The sequence below is a fragment of the Numida meleagris genome, chromosome 13 (assembly GCF_002078875.1).
Source record: "Numida meleagris isolate 19003 breed g44 Domestic line chromosome 13, NumMel1.0, whole genome shotgun sequence".
Taxonomy (NCBI): domain Eukaryota; kingdom Metazoa; phylum Chordata; class Aves; order Galliformes; family Numididae; genus Numida; species Numida meleagris.
Genome location: NC_034421.1, coordinates 10,467,663 through 10,485,667, shown reverse-complemented (window position 1 = coordinate 10,485,667; position 18,005 = coordinate 10,467,663). Strand labels below are relative to the sequence as shown.

Genomic DNA, 18,005 nt, shown 5'->3' with positions numbered 1-18,005 from the left:
AATTTCACTCCACACTTTAGCACAGCAAAACATTTGCATGTGAGAAATGTGCCAGCATTTCTTTTCTGTCTTCTCTTTTTTGCCTTGGGGGTAGTTCCTCCCCTTAATGACTCTTACGTAATTTCAGTGCCTCCTGGAGTTTCTCTCGGGTGATACCCAGTTGTTGTACCCTCAGGAGCAGTGTTTGTCAGAGTATTTTTGCTCAGGCATAGAGGAGGCCTAAGTACTTTCTAGGCCTGTGGTGAACCTCCCTCTCCTTAGCAGAGATTGCTGCCTAACACAGAGACCTGCCCACAGCAGTGCTCCTTGTGACTGCTAACATTGCAAAGTGTTACAAGAGCATATTTACATTAATTACGTTGCTATAGCAATGTGGTTCTTTATTAAAAACTGCTGCGCAAGACACCCGGTGAGTGATGAGGAGAGCTTAGAAAACAGGAGTTGAAAAGGGAGCTTTTCTGTCTGCTAGCAGGTGATGGCATCTTGATGTGTGAAAAGGAAGGGTGTGATGATCTGCTGGTGTTACACACTCCGATGTTTGCACAGATGATGTGTGTTACACGGGGCTTTGAATAGCCTGCAGGAAGCAAGAAAAGCAGGGTTTCATTTATTGTACCCACCGTCTGTAAATGAGGTGGGTCGAAAATCCTCTGCAAGTCATTCAGCCGATGTGCTCTCTGATAATTAGGTTCACTGATAGCGCATCATTTATTTTCTGACTTCTGATTTGATGTCAAGAGGTGCTCTGTTTGCTGTTCTCCCTCATATTAGCTACATGTCATTAAAAAACATTATTAATGCTTCTTCAGGAGCAGACACTGCTGCAGCCCATTGCCTCTCCACGTTTTTAAGACGAGAGCTGAGGTCACATCATTTGGTCCTATTCTTGTGCTAAGCTGATAGAACAAGAGAAACCTTTCTTCCCTTGCAGTTTGATTGCAGAGCTCAGCAGGAGGTCGGTGCGTTGAGTCGGACCATTGGCTCAACAGCGTAGCTTCAGACTTCTAGGGATTGGTTTACGCGCAAGCTGTAGTGTGACATGAACGTCAGGGAGGAGCATGGCTGTAATAGGAGCGTGTAGTCTCTTGAACTGACCGCTGCGTGGTCCTCGTGTTACAGGGTTGTACGCACCCAGCGGCCATCGCGGGTCGGGTAAGGGAACGCGCTTCTGTGTCTTGAAGGGAAATAGCAGGAAGTCATACCAGGCAACAGTGCAACAGTTGCCTTACTGTAACGCTGCTTTCCTCTCAGCCCTGTGCTATTTGGCATGTTCCTGGGCAACATTATAATGGATGGCAAGTCTTTGTTGTGCAGTTCTTTCAGAATACATGGAGCAGAAGTTACCTGCCCAGAACACCAACAGGAGTGGTCTGTGTTGCTTCTTGGAAGCTCATTAGATTTTTCTTTATCTGTTACCTACTAAGGTTTATAAAATAAATGCTGGTTAATATGGGAGAAGTAGAAGTGTTCAGTGTTGGTGTGCTGCCATCTCCCATTGTGGATGGAGCTGGGGCACGTGGATCGGTTGGGTCTCTTTTCCCCTTAAGTCTCTATAGGCTGCCTGCTCAATCTGCAGCTTCATTGGCTGTGTATCTGCAGTACCTCTCTTTTCTAATGGAACAGTTGCCATGCAGTCTCCAATTTGCATGAAAGCTAAACAGAGTGACACAAAAATGAAGTGGTGTTGCTGTAATGAAACCTATTAATAGCTTGCGGAGAGGCAGTGACGCATCTCGGATACAGCACATGGAATTAAAGCTGAGGAGATTTATCTTTACAGACCAAAGTTTTCCCAAAACGAGCAGCTAGGGATGCTTTGAAAGGGCTGTGATTTTTCAGATAAACTTTCTCCAAACCAGGCCTGCATGGCACACCTTCCTGCTGGTGGAACGGAGCCGAGGGCCTCATGTGGCCTTCACAAATTGTTCCATGTTAACATGCCTGCCACGGACTGAGGGCTGTGCCTCATGCTTCAGGTGTTGATCTGGGGCGAAGGTGATGCCCCTAAATTAAGCTTGTGAAGATTAATTTGTCTTTGATACTGCGCTGGCTAAAAGCTTGCCGGTGCTTTGCGACACAGACGTGGCTGTTAAGGACATCACTTCTGCTGAGCACTTAATGACAACGCATGGACCATGCTTGTGGTCTCTTGCTGGGCACCTGGCTGAAGCTCCCAAGTCTGTACCTCCTTGGTTGCAGATGCACAGTGATCGTCCAGCCCCCTTAAAGGAATGTGTGTGCGTTCAGGAAGGATCCTCCAGAACCAAAGTGGTGCTCCTTGGCACTCACTAACTGCCCCTGCTTGGTGCCGTGGTGTCCCCAGCTCCGTTTGCTCGGTGTTGTAACAAAGGCACGTGGGCTCTTCCCTTACAGCAGGATTTGCCTCTGTTTCTCTGGGGCTGCCCTGTCATCTCCCTTCATTATTGTGGGTTTTTTTAAAGCTACCTCACTGGTATTAGTTTTATTTCACTCTTGTCAAAGAGGTGAGATATTTGGTTCCCTTCAGACAGCACGACATAATTGGTCTCATCCGTCAAGTGTGCGCACTCAGGTAAGGTCTGGATATTTATTCTGAAGGAGAACACAAAAATTATGATCTCTACTCAGGTTTTCATTATCTCCTGCAGGACACAGATATATCAGTCAAGCTGCAGCTAAAATTGATGTGGATTTTGATTATGATGGACCTCTAATGAAGACAGAAGTTCCTGGACCACGATCTCGGGTGAGTTCTCAAAGCATAGTGGCTTATATTTTTTTTTCTCTAGCTACATTTAACTCACTTGAAAACAAATTTTATTCCAAACTTTAATTCTAATATGGATAAAAATCACATTACAACAGTCTGTGCCCACTTGCATCAAAATGCTGAGGGTGAAAACCCGGATAGGGGGAAACCCTGACTTGCATTGCCCCACTCTGAGAGAGCCCTGAATTTCTCCAGAACTCAGCTGTCAGCTTCTCACCTGAAGTAGCTGAGAGCCAAATTGTACCCGTTTGCTGAAAGGTCTCTCTGCTTGGTGTGGAACTTTGGCTACCTGTGAGGGCAACCCAGCTGACTTCTTGTGACGTAAAATAATGATTTGGTGTCAAAATGAATGCAAAGTTTCAGTTTGCTAGGCAGTTCTCCTCTGTTAGAGTTGGTATTGTACAGAAGCTGTTAAATCAGCAGAGAAAAAGCAAACAAGCCTTAGAGCTAGGGCACTTACAAGTGCTTCCAGGGTCAAAATAATTTTCTTCAAGAATTTGTTTGCCGCCTCCTTTGCAAGCTCCCTGCAAACACAGGAATTTGCATGGAGCACAGACACAATGGGCACAGTTACTCTGCGTGTTAAGAGACCAATTTCTATTTTTTTAAAGCTGTGTTTCTAGGACCCGTGTGCCAGCATCCCTTCTGCACATGTGATTTGTCTCTTCTCCATTCAGCTGAGCAGTTTAGAGGCAGCTTTTCCTTTTTGGAGATTTACAGTTAAGCTGTGTATGCACCCACATAGCTCAGCGTGCCATACTTTTGGCTGTCATATGTGCCTGGTGCACTGCGAAGGTTCATGTGGCAAGTGCACTTGCCTGGGGAGCAGATGAGATTGCAAACTTTGCACACAGTCTATGTGGTCATATAAAAGAAACATGTTCTTCTTCAGCATCTGGTAATTACGTTCCTGAGGCTGATTTGTTTTGTTTTGTTTTCTGCAGGAATTAATGAAGCAGCTGAATGGAATTCAGGTAATTGGTCACATTTTCTGAGTTGGGTGCAGGTGTTAATCCAGTATGGATCTGCAGTTGTTTGTGAAGTTAAAGGCTTGTGGTTCTGTGTAACTGCAGACATCATCTGGGGCTTCGCCGAGTAAAGAAGCCTGAGTTACAGTCTCAGATCCGGAACTACCTGGTTATTGAGGATTGGCAGAGTTATTTTGTTCACTCAGAGTTGTTCAGTCATTGTCTATTATCTAGCTGATGGATGATGGAAATGTGCATTTTTCTGCCTCCGCTTTTTCCTTAGAACAGACCATTCTTGACAGTCCCTCTTTATAAAATAGCTTTGCAGTAAATTCCCATGGAATGGATATAATGTGTCTTTATATTTTATATTTTTATCAGATTTTGCTTTTGCTTCCTCCGCACTGCTGCTGCTTACAGCTCTCATTGTTCATTGTTTTTTTCTTTAAGAATGCCGAAGCTGTGCACTTCTTCTGCAATTACGAAGAGAGCCGAGGGAACTACCTCGTAGATGTCGATGGCAATCGCATGCTGGATCTCTACTCTCAGATTTCATCCATCCCAATAGGTAGGAAACAGCTGTACCAAAATTTTTGCTTTGTCCTTAAGCTATTGTTCTCTCAGCTGCCACCAAAGAAGTTGGTTAATTAACAACGACCCGACCAGAGGCTGACGTAATGTATGCCTCGTTGTAAGCAGGGTACCACGCTGCTGTGTATTATTCACTGATGTTTTTGAACAGCTGGGGAAACAAGGTTAAAAATTCAGAATTATGGCTCACTTGGAGCACAGAGCAGTACCTGGAAGAAGCTCTAATATTAATCTTAAGTTGTATTCCACAGTTGGAGCTCTGCTTGGATTCAGGTACCTTGTGGCTCAGTCATGGTACGTTACTTTTTTAAACACTAATATAACAAATACAACTTGAAAGTCATTAACACTAAAGCATGTTCTGCACCTGAGCTAACCTTTCCTTCATGAGGGAGCTGAAAAAAGGAGTAGGTGGTGTGGATTCCTGTGAGATGGAACAAGACCAACCACTGAAGCTGCGGTGCTGAGTTAAAGCAGGTAGAGATGCGGCCCCAGCTGAAGGGGTGCAGCATCAGCAGCTGTTCAGTTGGCTTGTTGTTGGTTGTGCTTCCTCTCGGTTGCTTGAAAATCTATTTCTGCAGAAGCAAAAAGAGCAGAACTGCTGTGGCCATTTAAAAAGTAGATTTAAAAAGTTGCTGTGTATAGAAACAGCGATGACTTGAAATTATCCTTGCAGGCCTCCCTGTTGGGAAGCAGTATTTAGCAATGTTCAGGTCATTACCACATTTTTGACATTAGACCTTGAAACTGCAATCCTTTTCAGTTATTCCAGTCTTTTCCGCTTTCATGCAGCACCCTAAGAAATGTGAAATCGTTCCAGAACTCTTCAGTGCTCATAGCTTATTTTCATCAACATGATTTCTAAGTATTTTTCCCCATTAGAGACTGCACTGTGATAATTTTGTCAGCACTAATGTGGAAACAGGGATGAGACGAAGAAGCACGATGTTTGTATGGCAGTCCTCATCTAACTTAAACAGAATTGGATTTTAGGTGTCTAGAAAAGGAACTGCATTTATGATTCCAGACCTTCCTTTATTCAAACAAGAAGTGCTATTTTGGAGAAACTTTGTGTTATGAGTCCATATAATGGCTTGCAGGTATCACTGAGTGCAGCAGGCAGGTCTTCTAAAGAAGCTGACTTGTTATGGGCAGCATCCAGAGCCAGTGGCTTTATGTCTTTCAGTTGCCCCATCTTTGCTTAGTTCAGTACAACTCTTAGAGTATCGGGAACATTGACATTAGCAAAGAGAGAAGACAAATGAAAAAAGAATGAGCTAGGAACACATAAAAGCCCTCTGTCTCCTTTCTTCTTAATAGTGAAAAATATTGGGGGTTTGTAGTCCTGTTGCATGGACAAAGATCCTCCTAAAAGGTTAGGAACTGGGTCAGCACTGCTCATCTTCCTGCAGTCAGGAGAGGGAAGAAATATTCTCCTAACTGGCAGAACTTCTTAGGAAACACATTGCGCTATTTATCAGTAGCTAATTATTCAGCTATTTATTATTCATTTCTTTATTAATAGCTGAACAACTTCAGGGTTTAAGCATTCTAAATGCCATATAGCCTTTTCTGACACTTTCAGCATGCTGGAAAGGTAACAGCCGATGGCTAATGTGGCTGATGTTGTTCTGTGTGTGTGTGTTTTGATTTGTTTTTAGTTTTTCTCCTCTTGTCTAAACTACAATTAACGTACCCTGCAATCGTCTATTAATAGGATTTGTGTTAGGGCCAGACTCAAAGCAAGGGACCAACTCTTAGAGAACCTAGACAGCCTGTTTCATTTGGCCTTTCTCATTTCTTCTTGAGCTTCCATTGACTACCTTCCTCATGCCAAAGCACTTGCATCGTTTGCAGGCAGCTGTGGCAGCATCTCCCCTGGGCTTTTGGACATACATTCATCACTTTTCTGGGAACACCTCCACTGCTATTTTGGCTCTGCTTGCAGCCATGGAATGATTTATCTGAACATTTCTGTTTGCTCATTGTAGCTTTCTAATGATGGAAAATGTGTGTAAAAGGAGGTTGGCGGAACTGTAGCCAGCTGTTCTCAGCAGTCTTTGTTGGAAAAAGGAATGGGATTTCATCATCCATTCATGCAGACCAAGAGATGAAACTCTTTGATGCGTTCATTCTAACGTCCCGTCACACATTATGGCATGGGACAGTGGTGAGTTTCATGGTTTGAAAGGAGTAGAAAATTAAGCAAACAAAATTCATGTCTTCAAAACAGTTTTACCAAGCTGTTTAGCTAAGTGAGGGTGGATTTCTTTTCCTGAGAACCCGCTGATTTAAAGTAGGATTTTGACTGGTCTCTTAGTTCATTTCCTCCCCTCCTAATGATCGCTGAGCTTTTATCAAAGCAAATATTCAAGACACACAATGGGATGCATGGTGGGAAAACTGCTTGAAGTGCATTCAGGATGCTGCCATGTAGAAAGGAAAATGGTCAGGAGTGTAATGTGCCATGTAAGAGCTATAGTGCAGCACTTCATACAGCCTCTCACACCATGGATCTGTGATGTGCAGCAACAACTAAATGGGAATGTAATACAGACTGACTTAAATCTGACTGAACACACAGTATTAGTTTTTTCTAAGTTGAACTGAGCGACAGGATGGACAAAGTGAAGCTGCAGAGGTTGCTAACAGCGTCCCTCTTGGTGACAGAGATAAGTCCTAACTCGGACACCAGAAGAAAATCTTTTTGAGATTTCTGGGTGAGCTGACGTTCTCAGATCAAGGTGCCTGTAGTCATCGGTGCTTATCTCTGCACGTAAACCCAGCAGAATCTTTTATGAATCTGTCAGAGCTCCCCGAGATTTAATAACGTTCTGCTGCACCAGAATGTAGTTATCAGCAGAAGGTGAGAGGTAATAACCGCCTGTGCAGAGAGATAAGAAGTATAAAAAATCTGCAGGCAAAGATGTTCTGGACTGTTTCTGTTTTAAAACTGTTTTGGTTTTTTTTAAACCCCATAGTTTTGGGGAGATTGTAACACGTGTTCCTTTAAACCTGTGTCTAATGTGTGTAATAGAGTTAGAAACCCTCTGCAGCCAAATGCCAGGAGGGATTCTGTCGACATGGTTACTTGCATGTCACCTGCAATAGCTAATGAAATAATCTGTTTTTTATTGTTGGTGAGGCCTGTTCTTTTTCTTGGAGATTCAGAGGGGTGTAGTTTGGTGTTGCTGGCGGCAGCCTGTTCTTAAGGCTTTCTCCATCTCTTTCTTTCAGCAGTTTTTATCCTGTTGCAAACAGGCACATTCATGAGCCTGGAGGACGTGTTCTTTTCTGCTGTGCTGATTGGGACAGGCAGCCAAAGTGATGGAACAGGTGCCCTCCTCTTAGAGCCAGCTCTGTCACTTCTGATAGGAAAGTGCTGGAGAGTGGATTCATAAAGCTATAAACCGTGGTGCTGCCCTTGGCAATGAAACAAGCTCCCGTCTGCTGTCTTAGCCCAGGAGCTGTCTGACTTTGTCTACAATAGTTACATAATAATTACTTAACCATTCCGGTCTTTCCTGCGTTAGATTTATTAATATAAACCCGCGCAGCAGTTCAGCACCTTTCTACGTGTTCCTGCTCCTGCAGAAAGGCAGGGTTGAAGGGTTCTCTCTTACTGCACCAGGGTCTTGGCAAGGATGCGCTGATGATCAGGGAGTGCTGGAGGGGGCAGACAGAGCTGCAGGGCACCGAGTGCAGAGAGAGGAAGAAGGCATCTTGTGGGGATGGAATAAAATGGGTTACGGGTAACAGAAGCCTTCAATTTGTGTTACATAACAAAAGATACAAAGGTCTTCGCGTTCTTCATGCTAACTTAACCCCTGCAACAGATTCACACGTTTTTACAAGCAGTGTCGGAGTTAATGGTTAAGCTCCCTGAGCGCTGGTTGTTGTTCCATAACAAGTGTAATTTGAGATTCCCGATGTTGCGCTCTCCAAGGTGCCCTGGGCTGCAGCCACAGCTTCAGCTCTCAGTGCCCAGCCCTCAGCCCTGGCCGCCTCTCACAGTTCTTCCCTTGGCAGCTGATGCAGTGCAGGTTTAGTTGCCTGTGTCCAAATAGCCACTTGTGTCATCTTCATAATAATTTTAACAGATTCCTTGCGGCGTGATGTGCGTCTGAAAAACAGTCTGGATATTTCCTTGTTTTGAACTAAAATATTCAAAATGGAATTTATAATTGATTTGTTAATGCAGTAGCCGAATGCTCCGCTGCTCAGGCGGGATAATAAGGGCTGTTGTCATTCAACTAGAATGGGGAATTCAGGGGCATGATTTGCTTTTGTAATAACATTAGAGCAGGCTGACTTCTTGAGCGGTAGGGAAGATGAGGTTTCCAGCTGTTTCTGCAAGAGAATATAAAAGATTATGTTAAGTTCTGGCATTGACATTTCAGACATAAAAATGAGGTTCAAAACACAATGTTCTGTGCTGAATACTTTTTCTACATCAGATATTGCTGGTTTACCTGTAAGCAAGCAAGTGATCCCGTGTAACATCAATGGGTATAAATTAAGCGCTTTGCTCTTGTTAAATCTGAAGCATCCTTAATATTTTAACTTATTCAGGTAGCAGGGACAAGCTGTTGTGTCTTTGTCCAACCAAAAGTGTGTTAAAGGAAGACAAGGGAGATAAGAAAGCTGGTCAGGAGAGAAAGCGAGTGGTGCAGCACGTGCACTTCTCAACAAGTTTGACAGCATCTTGCATAGAAGGCCACGTGGTAGAGAGGAAACTGCAGTGTTCCACTGCCAGAAGATCTGTGTTATGTTCATCTCTTCTTGTGCTATGATTATAACTGCGTGTACTGAAATACATTGTGCTATTGCCTGACACCAAGTTCGTAAAAGAGGAGGTTTGTCCTACTTCAAAAGAAATTATATTAGTGATGGTTAAAGCATGCACACGTTAAACAGAATTTGAGTTAACAGCCTGAACAAGGTTATTCTCTGGGTCACTCTCCACATTAGTTTACATAAACCAGACACAACTTTTTCTTTTTCATTAGGTTACAGCCATCCGTCTCTGATAAAGCTTCTCCAGCAACCTCAGAACCTGGTAAGTGAATTCCAGCAAACTTGAAGGCATCCTCTCTCTCCTTGTGGCAATCTTTTCCTATTTCTCTTAGGCTGATAATGAATGCTTAATGGCTCAATTTTAAGTATGGTAAGGTGTGCTTTCCGTATTTCTCATTAGATGCAAATAGCTTGGTAGTGTTTAAGAAGACATCGAAAAGTATGCAAAGCTTTACAAGGAGGGAACATTTGGGTGATGCAAACGCTTGGGATGCTTGCAGCCAATTTAAACCACACTTCACAGAGTTTCCAGTTAATTATTTTAGCCGTGTTCTTGAGCAAAGCTTTTGAGGCTGAAAGCAAGCACAAGTCCTTCAGAAAGAGCGTAGTGTTCTGTATATGAAAATGGTGCTTTAAATCTGGAATGCCCAGTGTTGTTTTGTTTGTTACTGTTGTATTCTTTTTTTTTTGCTTCTGTTTGGTTTGCTTTGTTTTTCTGTGTGGTTGGGTTTTTTTGTTGTTTTTTTTTTGAGGGGTGTTTTAGAACCTGGTTCTCATCCCCTAAGCATGACGTTGACTAAGCCACTGACATGTCCTTGGAAAATGAAAGGAATAAGAGTTCAGGAACAGAATGATTTCAAAACCAAGAGCACAGGTGTCCGGGTTCCCTGAGCTGAGCTGCTAACAGCTCTCCGTCCTTCAGGATGAGAAGAACTCTGCCTTGTCCAGAAACAAAATATTTCAGTTTTTAAAAATAAAATAAGCCCACCATCAAGGCTAGAAGGGCCAGAGTTACTAAAGGCGGGTCTGGATACGCGGGAGCACTAGTGTTTCTACTTAACATCAGCTCATAAAATTATTTCTGAGGAGATGATAATGCCTTTGTTTAATGCAGCAGTAGGCAAAGTCAGATTTCAAACAAAACAAAAACCAATTGTCTGGTGGCAGTTGCTAATCTTTCAGCTGGAAAAGGGAAACTGATTGGCTGCCAGCTCTTAGTATCAAGGCCCATCTCTCCCGCATCAAAATCAGTGGTACCCTGTTCCAGTTTCTGAAACCTCCATCAGTTTGGTCAAGGGCAGAGGGTGGCACAAAGGCAGCTGGTCCCTGACCGCACTGCCCATTCTTGGCAGCCTTTGCTCTGAGCCCAGCACCGGCGCGATGTCATTTGTGCAGGGCAGTTTAGCAGCGCCGAGGCCGGAGAGCTGGAAGAGCCAGAACTTGGGGGAACCTCATTGCAGACAGTGGGGTCTGGCTGCAGTGCCAGCTTTACTGTGAAAATACTGTTCTTAGTGTAATACGCATCAGTGGAGGGCCCTTGATTATAGTTAACAACAGCATTGGTGTTTTCTTGGAGAGATGTTTTTTTTGTTTATCTGTAATGCTCCATGTACCCTCTTTATAGCCAGCTATAAAGAACTAAATATGCATCCATTCATTTGAGACCATAGCAGCTTGATGTCAGCGTTATGTTTTTTCTTGGTACTGAGCATCTCATTAATAACAAAAGAGAAATAGACTTTTCTGCTTAATGGCAAATGTTGTCAATTGACTGTGACAACCCATAATCAAATTCTTGACAGATTTATGGTCTCATATCTCTAATTTCATATGAGAATTGCCTTCTAAATTGAGGTAAAAAGTCAAGTAAGAGTTCTCATATGTACTAAACAAAAACTTTGTGGTTATCTGCCAGTAATGGCATTACTTAGATTTTTTTTTTTTTTTTAAGCTTGAGTCTGTTGAAGCAAATGCTGGTTTGGAAGTGGTACACTTGTACGAATTACCGAGTTGTAGCTCGCACTTTGTTATACCTTATGTGACTTCTGGTTATCTCAGAGTTCTGTTGAAATGTTGTACATGTACTGGTGCTGTTCAGCTGGAGAAGGCTCAGGGGGATCCTTTCCATGTCCACAAATACCCACAGGGAGGTGCAGAGAGGACACAGCCAGGCTCCTTTCAGAGGTGCCCAGGCCAGGAGCAGAGGCACTGGGCACAACCTGGAGCACAGGAGCTCCCTCTGCCCATCGGGCAGCACTGCTGTGCTGTGCGGTGCCGGAGCCCTGGCACAGGCTGCCCAGAGGCTGTGGGGTCTGCTCCTTGGAGCTCTCCCAAAGCCGCCTGCCCGTGGGGCTGGGCCCTGCTCTGGGTGGCTCTGCTGGGGCAGCACTGGGGTAGAGGGACCTCGAGGTGCCTCCAGCCTTGCTGTGATTGTACAGCACGACCACTCACACCTCTTACTGTGGCCACAAGTCTGAATAACTGAGTACCTGTAGTGAGAAAAAAGAAGGATGATGAAAACTGTACAAGCTTGGGATATAGTCTGTCCCCTCTTGGAGACCCATAAAGACTTCAGTCACCAAAGCTCAGCTGTGGAAGCACTCTGTTAGGAGAGGTCACACTGCAACCACTGGGACTATTTCAGCAGTAGTGGCACCTGATTTAGGTCAGAGCTCAATCAGGAAATGGAAAGGAGAAAAGAAGAGGTGAGAAAACTATGACACTGACAAGCTAGAAATCTTCTATTGTAATACACAGTAAAGAATGTACCTAAAATTCAGGTAAGGCACTGGGAAAGGTGACTGTGCAAACAAAAGGCACTAGAACAAGAAATATTTCCCTGGAATGTTGCTAGTGCAAATGGGCAAGCTTCATGAATGCAGGACATGGCTGAAAAGAGTCTTAACCAACTTGTCTGGATATATCACGGTCAGTGTTCTTGAGCTTGGTTTAATGCATGTTTCCGATTAGTGAGAGAATAGCATGCAAGGTAGCTTCTCGCCAATCTCCTTGCTGCACTGCCCACTACTGCCCTGTAAGAATAAAATACATAGGCCCCTCTGAAGGTAATGCCTCCTATTTATTTCCATGGAAATGACAAGATACAAAGAGCACGATAACACTGTTTCATAGAGCAAATTCTCAGCTACAAAACACTGTTTTTCAACATAGTCACCATTCACTATGCCAGCAATGAACAGCAACAGCCTGCATGCAGTGCTCATTAAATTTCCATGTTGGACTGGAGCATGGCTTGTTGTTCATATTGCCATCACCACTGCTGAAATGCACTACCACTGCCTTGCTGTGCTCAATCCACTGCTGGGTCTCCATCAACATTCAGCAGGCGTTGATGAATGTCAGTGGGTGCCATTTTTTTAGTATGGAGAAATTCAGTGACACGCCTCTGCTTTATGTGCACTTCCACATCAGACACCGTTCTGTCAGAGTGCCCCTCTGCTGCCATCTGTCACACGGCACCAACGTGCAATGGGATGTTGGTGGGAAGGTTCAAGCTCTACTGCCATCCCACTGACATCCATCTCTGATGTCGTGAACTAACATAATAAAGTAGGAGGCATTACTTTTGGAGCAGCCTTCCTATTAAGAATAAACAGAAAAGCTTATTCCAAGACATTAATATTATCACCTGGTTGTAAAACTCTGTGTGCCAGGAGTACAAATTTCTGGCTGTTATTTGTGGTAAGAATGAAATGTAACTACCTTGATATCAACACGGTATTTCTCACGTAATACTGAAAACTAACGGTTTCTCTTCCTTTGCCTTTGTAGAGCACTTTTATCAACAGACCCGCCCTAGGGATATTACCTCCAGAGAACTTTTCAGAAAGACTGAAGGAATCCTTGTTATCAGTAAGTCTGAGATGGCTGTGCCGAGTGACTGCATTCTGTGTTCAGGGAACAAGAAGAGAAGTGGGGTTTTCATAGGGAACACCATGGATTAGCTCTTTGTCCACCTGCTGGAGGGAGGAAGCTCTTTCAAGAGGCCGGAACCAGCAAGTGACAAGATTGAACCTTTTTCCCCAGGCTTCACAGTTGAATGTGAAAGGGTGATGTGTCTGCTCTCAGCACAGATGCTGCCTCCTTCAGTGTGGATTCAAGAATTGAGAACAGAATGCATTTTCATTTACTTCTGTTCACCATGCTTTCATAGGAGATAGCATAAGTGGACTGTGTTGAGCCCCTTCAGCTGCAGTAAGAGTCAGCTTTCCTCATCCCAGGCATGGTTGTTCTCCCATTACATTGAAACTAATTACATTACATAATGTTCAGTTTCCACTACAGTTGTGCTCAGTCTTTTGAAGTGATTTTCTCTTTTTATTGACAGGTGGCTCCCAAGGGTCTGCCACAGGTGATGACCATGGCTTGTGGATCCTGCTCAAATGAAAATGCATTTAAATTAATATTTATGTGGTACAGAGTGAGTAAAATTTTAATAGTGGGCTTTTTTTGTAGTTTTGGATGTAGAAATCTGTATTTATCCATCAACATAAATGCTGTTACCAAGCAAAGTAAGGCTTGGAGGCTCTCCAGGTGTAATGTTATTTATATTCAACTTAATATAGGTTCTTTATTAAAAAGCCTTCATCTGAGCTTTCAATTGCTATTGATACAACTTGAGAAATTAAAAAGGAAAGGAAAGAAAGAAAATGTATGTGGTATTACTGCTTATTCTTTGTTCACCGCGTGATCAGCTGTGTACTGTGATCTGTTTCCTCTTCTTCCAGAAATGGTTTAACCTAAAACTCAAGGAAGGTCATGTCTTCCTTGGGAATTGCCTCCCCATCAGCAGTGTCCTTTCTCCTGATGTGTAGGGGTGAGAGGACAGACTGGCTTTGCCTATCTGTACATTACTAGGGCCAACATCTTGAACTGACATTTACCTAAAACAGTTTGTCTTACAAAATGCATATTGCAGTCATAGGAACCACAGTCAATGTCTCCATTGGCTTTAGTTTGAAATAACAGAATTAGTAATTCTTAACTCAGCTACAAATTCAGTGATTACAACTAAAGGAAAACTGCTGGTGTTTTTTTGTTTTTGTTTTGTTTATTTGCAGAACAAGGAGAGGGGCCGTAATAATGTCACAAAAGAGGAGCTGGAATCGTGCATGATTAACCAGGTAACGCTGTGGGGTTTTCTACCATACAGCTGTAACACTGCCTTGGGTTTCTAAGAGAAGGCTGGGGGGAAAAAATGGCTTTCCTGACTCTAAAGTGGAATCTCAGTTTTGTCAACTTAGAAAATGGTGACAGACAAACTGCTTCCAACAAATAACAAGACCTGCTGCTAGTATTCTGCATCCTTCCACAGTGAATCTTGGGAAATACCTAGAAAGGGAACCAGGTGATGGATGGATCCATAGGGATTATTAATACATGTGCATTTTGCAAATAATATTGACAGTCCTTTTCATTTTTCCAGCAGCTGTGATTTTATGGCTTAGAAGTAATCAGGAGGGTAGTTAAAACTTAATTGTTATGGGTGGGATGAGGAAACTGAGATGCAGCTGAAAAAGCTCTGAAATCCTACTCAGCTTTCATCTGAGGTGGTCTTGCTCATGCCAGGTACAAATCTTAACTTGCAGTAGCAGAAAACTGTATTTAATTTCTTCTTTGAGATGCACGTAACCTGGTGGTCCCAGCCCCATGGTTGTCACCTCTCTAGAGAAAAGCACTCTGTTCATTTGCATGAGATTAGTGAATTCATTTGGCTTTAAAAACGTGAAGAAGGAGGGTTTGGGTTTTGCTTGTCTTCAGAATTGGTTTTAAAGTTCTCTGGTGTCGCTCACAGTCTGGTCAGAGAGATGGCTGTGCCCGTACTAATAAAAGAATGGCACCTAATTCCACATAGTACACAGGTTGCAAGTCATTTGTCATGGTTCCATTTTCATTCTTGGTACAGCATGTCAGTAGCTGTGTGCTGGTCCGAGCGTGCCCTAAGTGCAGACACTCAGCTGTACACGTAGGAGGCAGCTCTCACTCACTGCTTTGGTATCTCTGCTTCTTGTCTAGGCAGTCTGTAGCATACAAGGAAGTTGCTTATCAGCCCTTAGGGAATCTGTTGTGTTGTGGCCCCACCATCCCTTTACCCAGGCTCAGTGTTCAGTCCATAACTGTTCCTGTCAGCCACTCCTTCCTCCTCACGCATTTCCCCTGCCCCATGCAGGTCTTCCATGGGCTGCAGTCCCTCAAGATAAAGCTGCTCTGGCATGGGTTCTCCACAGGCTGTGGCTTCCTTCAGGGCTGTGCAGTGTGATCTGCTCTGGATCGCTTTTCCCTCACTGCAGCCCCCCTCTGCCCATTCTGAAACCCGTGCCCCAGCAGCGCTGTGGGGCTCAGCTGTGCCCTGTGGGGCCTGGAGCTGGGGCAGCCCCACCTCTGCTCACAGAGGCCCCGCCACCCCCAGACATGGGCACACCGTGCACAAGTGTTTGTCATTTGTACCAAAAAGGGCTGATTGTACTGAATGTTCTGCTGTTGTATAGTATTATCGGTATAAATTGCCAAATATTTTTTAATGCTAATGATATAACGTAGGAGTTCAGGAAGCTCTTACGGGATGACGCATTTCTTAAATGTGCCGATGTCACCATCTTTGGTGGCTGCTGCCTGGGGAGGAAGGCCTTGGGCAGGCCGCAGGGCTCGGCTCCGGCACCACGCTGACCTCTGCGCTTTGCTTCCAGCCCCCCGGCTGCCCCGACTACGCCATGCTCTCCTTCATGGGTGGCTTCCATGGAAGGACCTTCGGTAAGAACTGCCCTGCCCTGTCCTGTGCCTCCTCCCCGGCCCCGCAGCGAGCTGCCGTCCTGCTGCAGACTGCAGAGCAGCTATGTCTGAGATGAGCCGTGCAGGCAGAGCAGATGCAGGCCTGTGTGCCTTATGAACTCCACCATACTGAAACTATCCTTGAGTGACAGTGGGATTTAATCTCAGATCTTCTGAATATGAAGATCCCTCAGTTTTGAATCCAGGGTTTCCAGTGTGTACTAGTAATGTAGCTCCCGGGGTGAGATTGTCACAGCACGAAATGTGTTGACACTCTTGGTTGATGTTTTATATCTGCTCAGTCCCGGCCACAAGCTCGTTAACCACCAGGGCTGTACTTCAGAGCTCCACGGCTGGTTTTCTTCCAGTGGGTGGAACCCACCTACCCAGCAGTGCTGTTCAGTTACAGAGGTCCTCCTGTCCTTTGGAACAGTGCATATGCAGATGGATGCTTAGAGGCTAGAGCACTCTGCTTCACCTTGAGTAAATCCTATCACTCAGTATTTCAGGAAAGGAGAACATGGAGCAATTCAGAAAGTCCTGACGTCAGGCAATTTTTCACCTTTTGGTAGCTTTTTTCCTGTACAGTTCCTTGTCAGGTATTACTCTAATTCTTGTTTTTTTGGGCTTAGGTTGCTTAGCTACAACTCACACTAAAGCAATTCACAAACTGGACATCCCATCGCTGGACTGGCCTATTGCTCCATTTCCAAGACTGAAGTACCCTTTGGAAGACTTTGTGAAAGAGAATCAACAGGAAGAAGCCCGCTGTTTAGAGGAGGTAACAAATTCCCTGGCAGCTTTCTGTTAATTTTGTTTTGAAATGATGAATGGTGTTAGAAGGTTTAGCTGCTTTTCGCCAAAGGAATGTTTTCAGGGATTGGAACAGCATGTGATTAGAGCAGCATTCACTGTTGTTTTACAGTTAGCAGTTTGGCCCTGCTTTGCAGAAGAGCAGCCAGTCTGCTGTGATTACAGAGGTCTCCACACACTGTACCAACGTGAAATTTCAGGTGCAGAAGCAGCTCATTATGTCCTGGTCTGGCAGATTTTGGAGAGGTACATGGACTAAGAGAGAGCTGGGTGTTTATAACTCTCAGCACAGAGGGCCTGTACCAATATTTCAGTTTTTTCAGCTTTTCTGTGTTAGTCTTTGGGCATAAAGCCCTGATCATACCGACAGCTGCAGGGACTGAGTGGGCAGATTCAGTGCCTTCCCTAGCGCAGGAGGAAGGGAAAGTGAGCCCAGCAGAGCTGAAGGGAGGCAAACCTGCCGGAATGATGGGATTCCCTGCTGGGCTTCCTGGACCCAGGATCTGCTGTTTGCAAGGCACTCTTTTTGAGAGACTGCTGTGGAGAGCAAAGCGTAATGTGCCCTGTGGAATAGAACAGCGTACGGTCTGGGAAACTCATTAGAAGTGGCAGCCAAGGAGTGGGCTGAGTGCTGCACCGCAGTGCTGGGCTGAAGGGGCTGCTCACTGAAACCTGCAGAACTTCAGGGGAAACTGAAAGCATAGCAGATTGCTGCCCTGCAACAGCAGCTTATTCAGGGGGGAAGTGGGATGTGAAAAATCAATCCACAGACTTCAGCCATTATTAAAAAGAAAAAAAAGGGGAAAAAAAGGAAAGCTGATGCTCTCCTGAAAGTCTTTGAACTTGTCTACTGGCACTCTTGGGAAACAGCTGCTTTATGCAGCCTACACAGGCTGCGGGCCCTGAAAGCTGTGAAGGGGTATTTCAAGTACAAGTGACACTAATAATCCTAACGACTGGCACTACAAGGTTAATTGAAACTCCTCTGTAAGCCCCTTGTCAGCAACAGGATTTCTGCACTGCTCCATCAGATTAACATAAAAGCATCTGAAGTGATTAGAAAATGCAAATTTACAAGATTGCCTTCATTAATACATCAGATGAGATTTGTTTTGTGCCTTTTTTTTTTTTTTTTAATATAACTGAGGTGGAATGACAGCAATGGCACAGCAAACTGCAGTGGTTTCAGTGATATTTTCAGCTGAAGTTTGCTGTACTTTTTCACACCATAGATAAGTGCAGAACTAGTTTACGGTTTGGTTCAGATCATGGTTTGAACTTCACCGAAATTTATGAAC

The 18,005-nt window shown here is 44.3% G+C and overlaps 1 protein-coding gene and 1 long non-coding RNA gene across 4 annotated transcripts in view; one reads left to right on the top strand and one right to left on the bottom strand.

Moving 5' to 3' along the window:
- The window catches only part of ABAT (4-aminobutyrate aminotransferase), a 34,641-nt gene that overhangs the window by 10,613 nt on the left and 6,023 nt on the right, over positions 1-18,005 (top strand). For all 3 annotated transcript variants that reach the window (XM_021411448.1, XM_021411449.1, XM_021411450.1), the window contains exons 3-11: positions 2,628-2,725; positions 3,694-3,723; positions 4,168-4,285; positions 9,318-9,367; positions 12,898-12,978; positions 13,454-13,546; positions 14,187-14,249; positions 15,813-15,876; positions 16,527-16,675. In XM_021411448.1, the coding sequence (XP_021267123.1) occupies positions 2,628-2,725; positions 3,694-3,723; positions 4,168-4,285; positions 9,318-9,367; positions 12,898-12,978; positions 13,454-13,546; positions 14,187-14,249; positions 15,813-15,876; positions 16,527-16,675 (746 nt within the window). The remainder of the gene's footprint in view (positions 1-2,627; positions 2,726-3,693; positions 3,724-4,167; positions 4,286-9,317; positions 9,368-12,897; positions 12,979-13,453; positions 13,547-14,186; positions 14,250-15,812; positions 15,877-16,526; positions 16,676-18,005) is intronic.
- LOC110405788 lies at positions 5,323-16,528 on the bottom strand. The gene is made up of 2 exons (XR_002443106.1): positions 12,935-16,528; positions 5,323-8,658 (listed from the first exon to the last, which is right to left on the bottom strand). It is a non-coding gene; the product is annotated as an uncharacterized LOC110405788 (long non-coding RNA).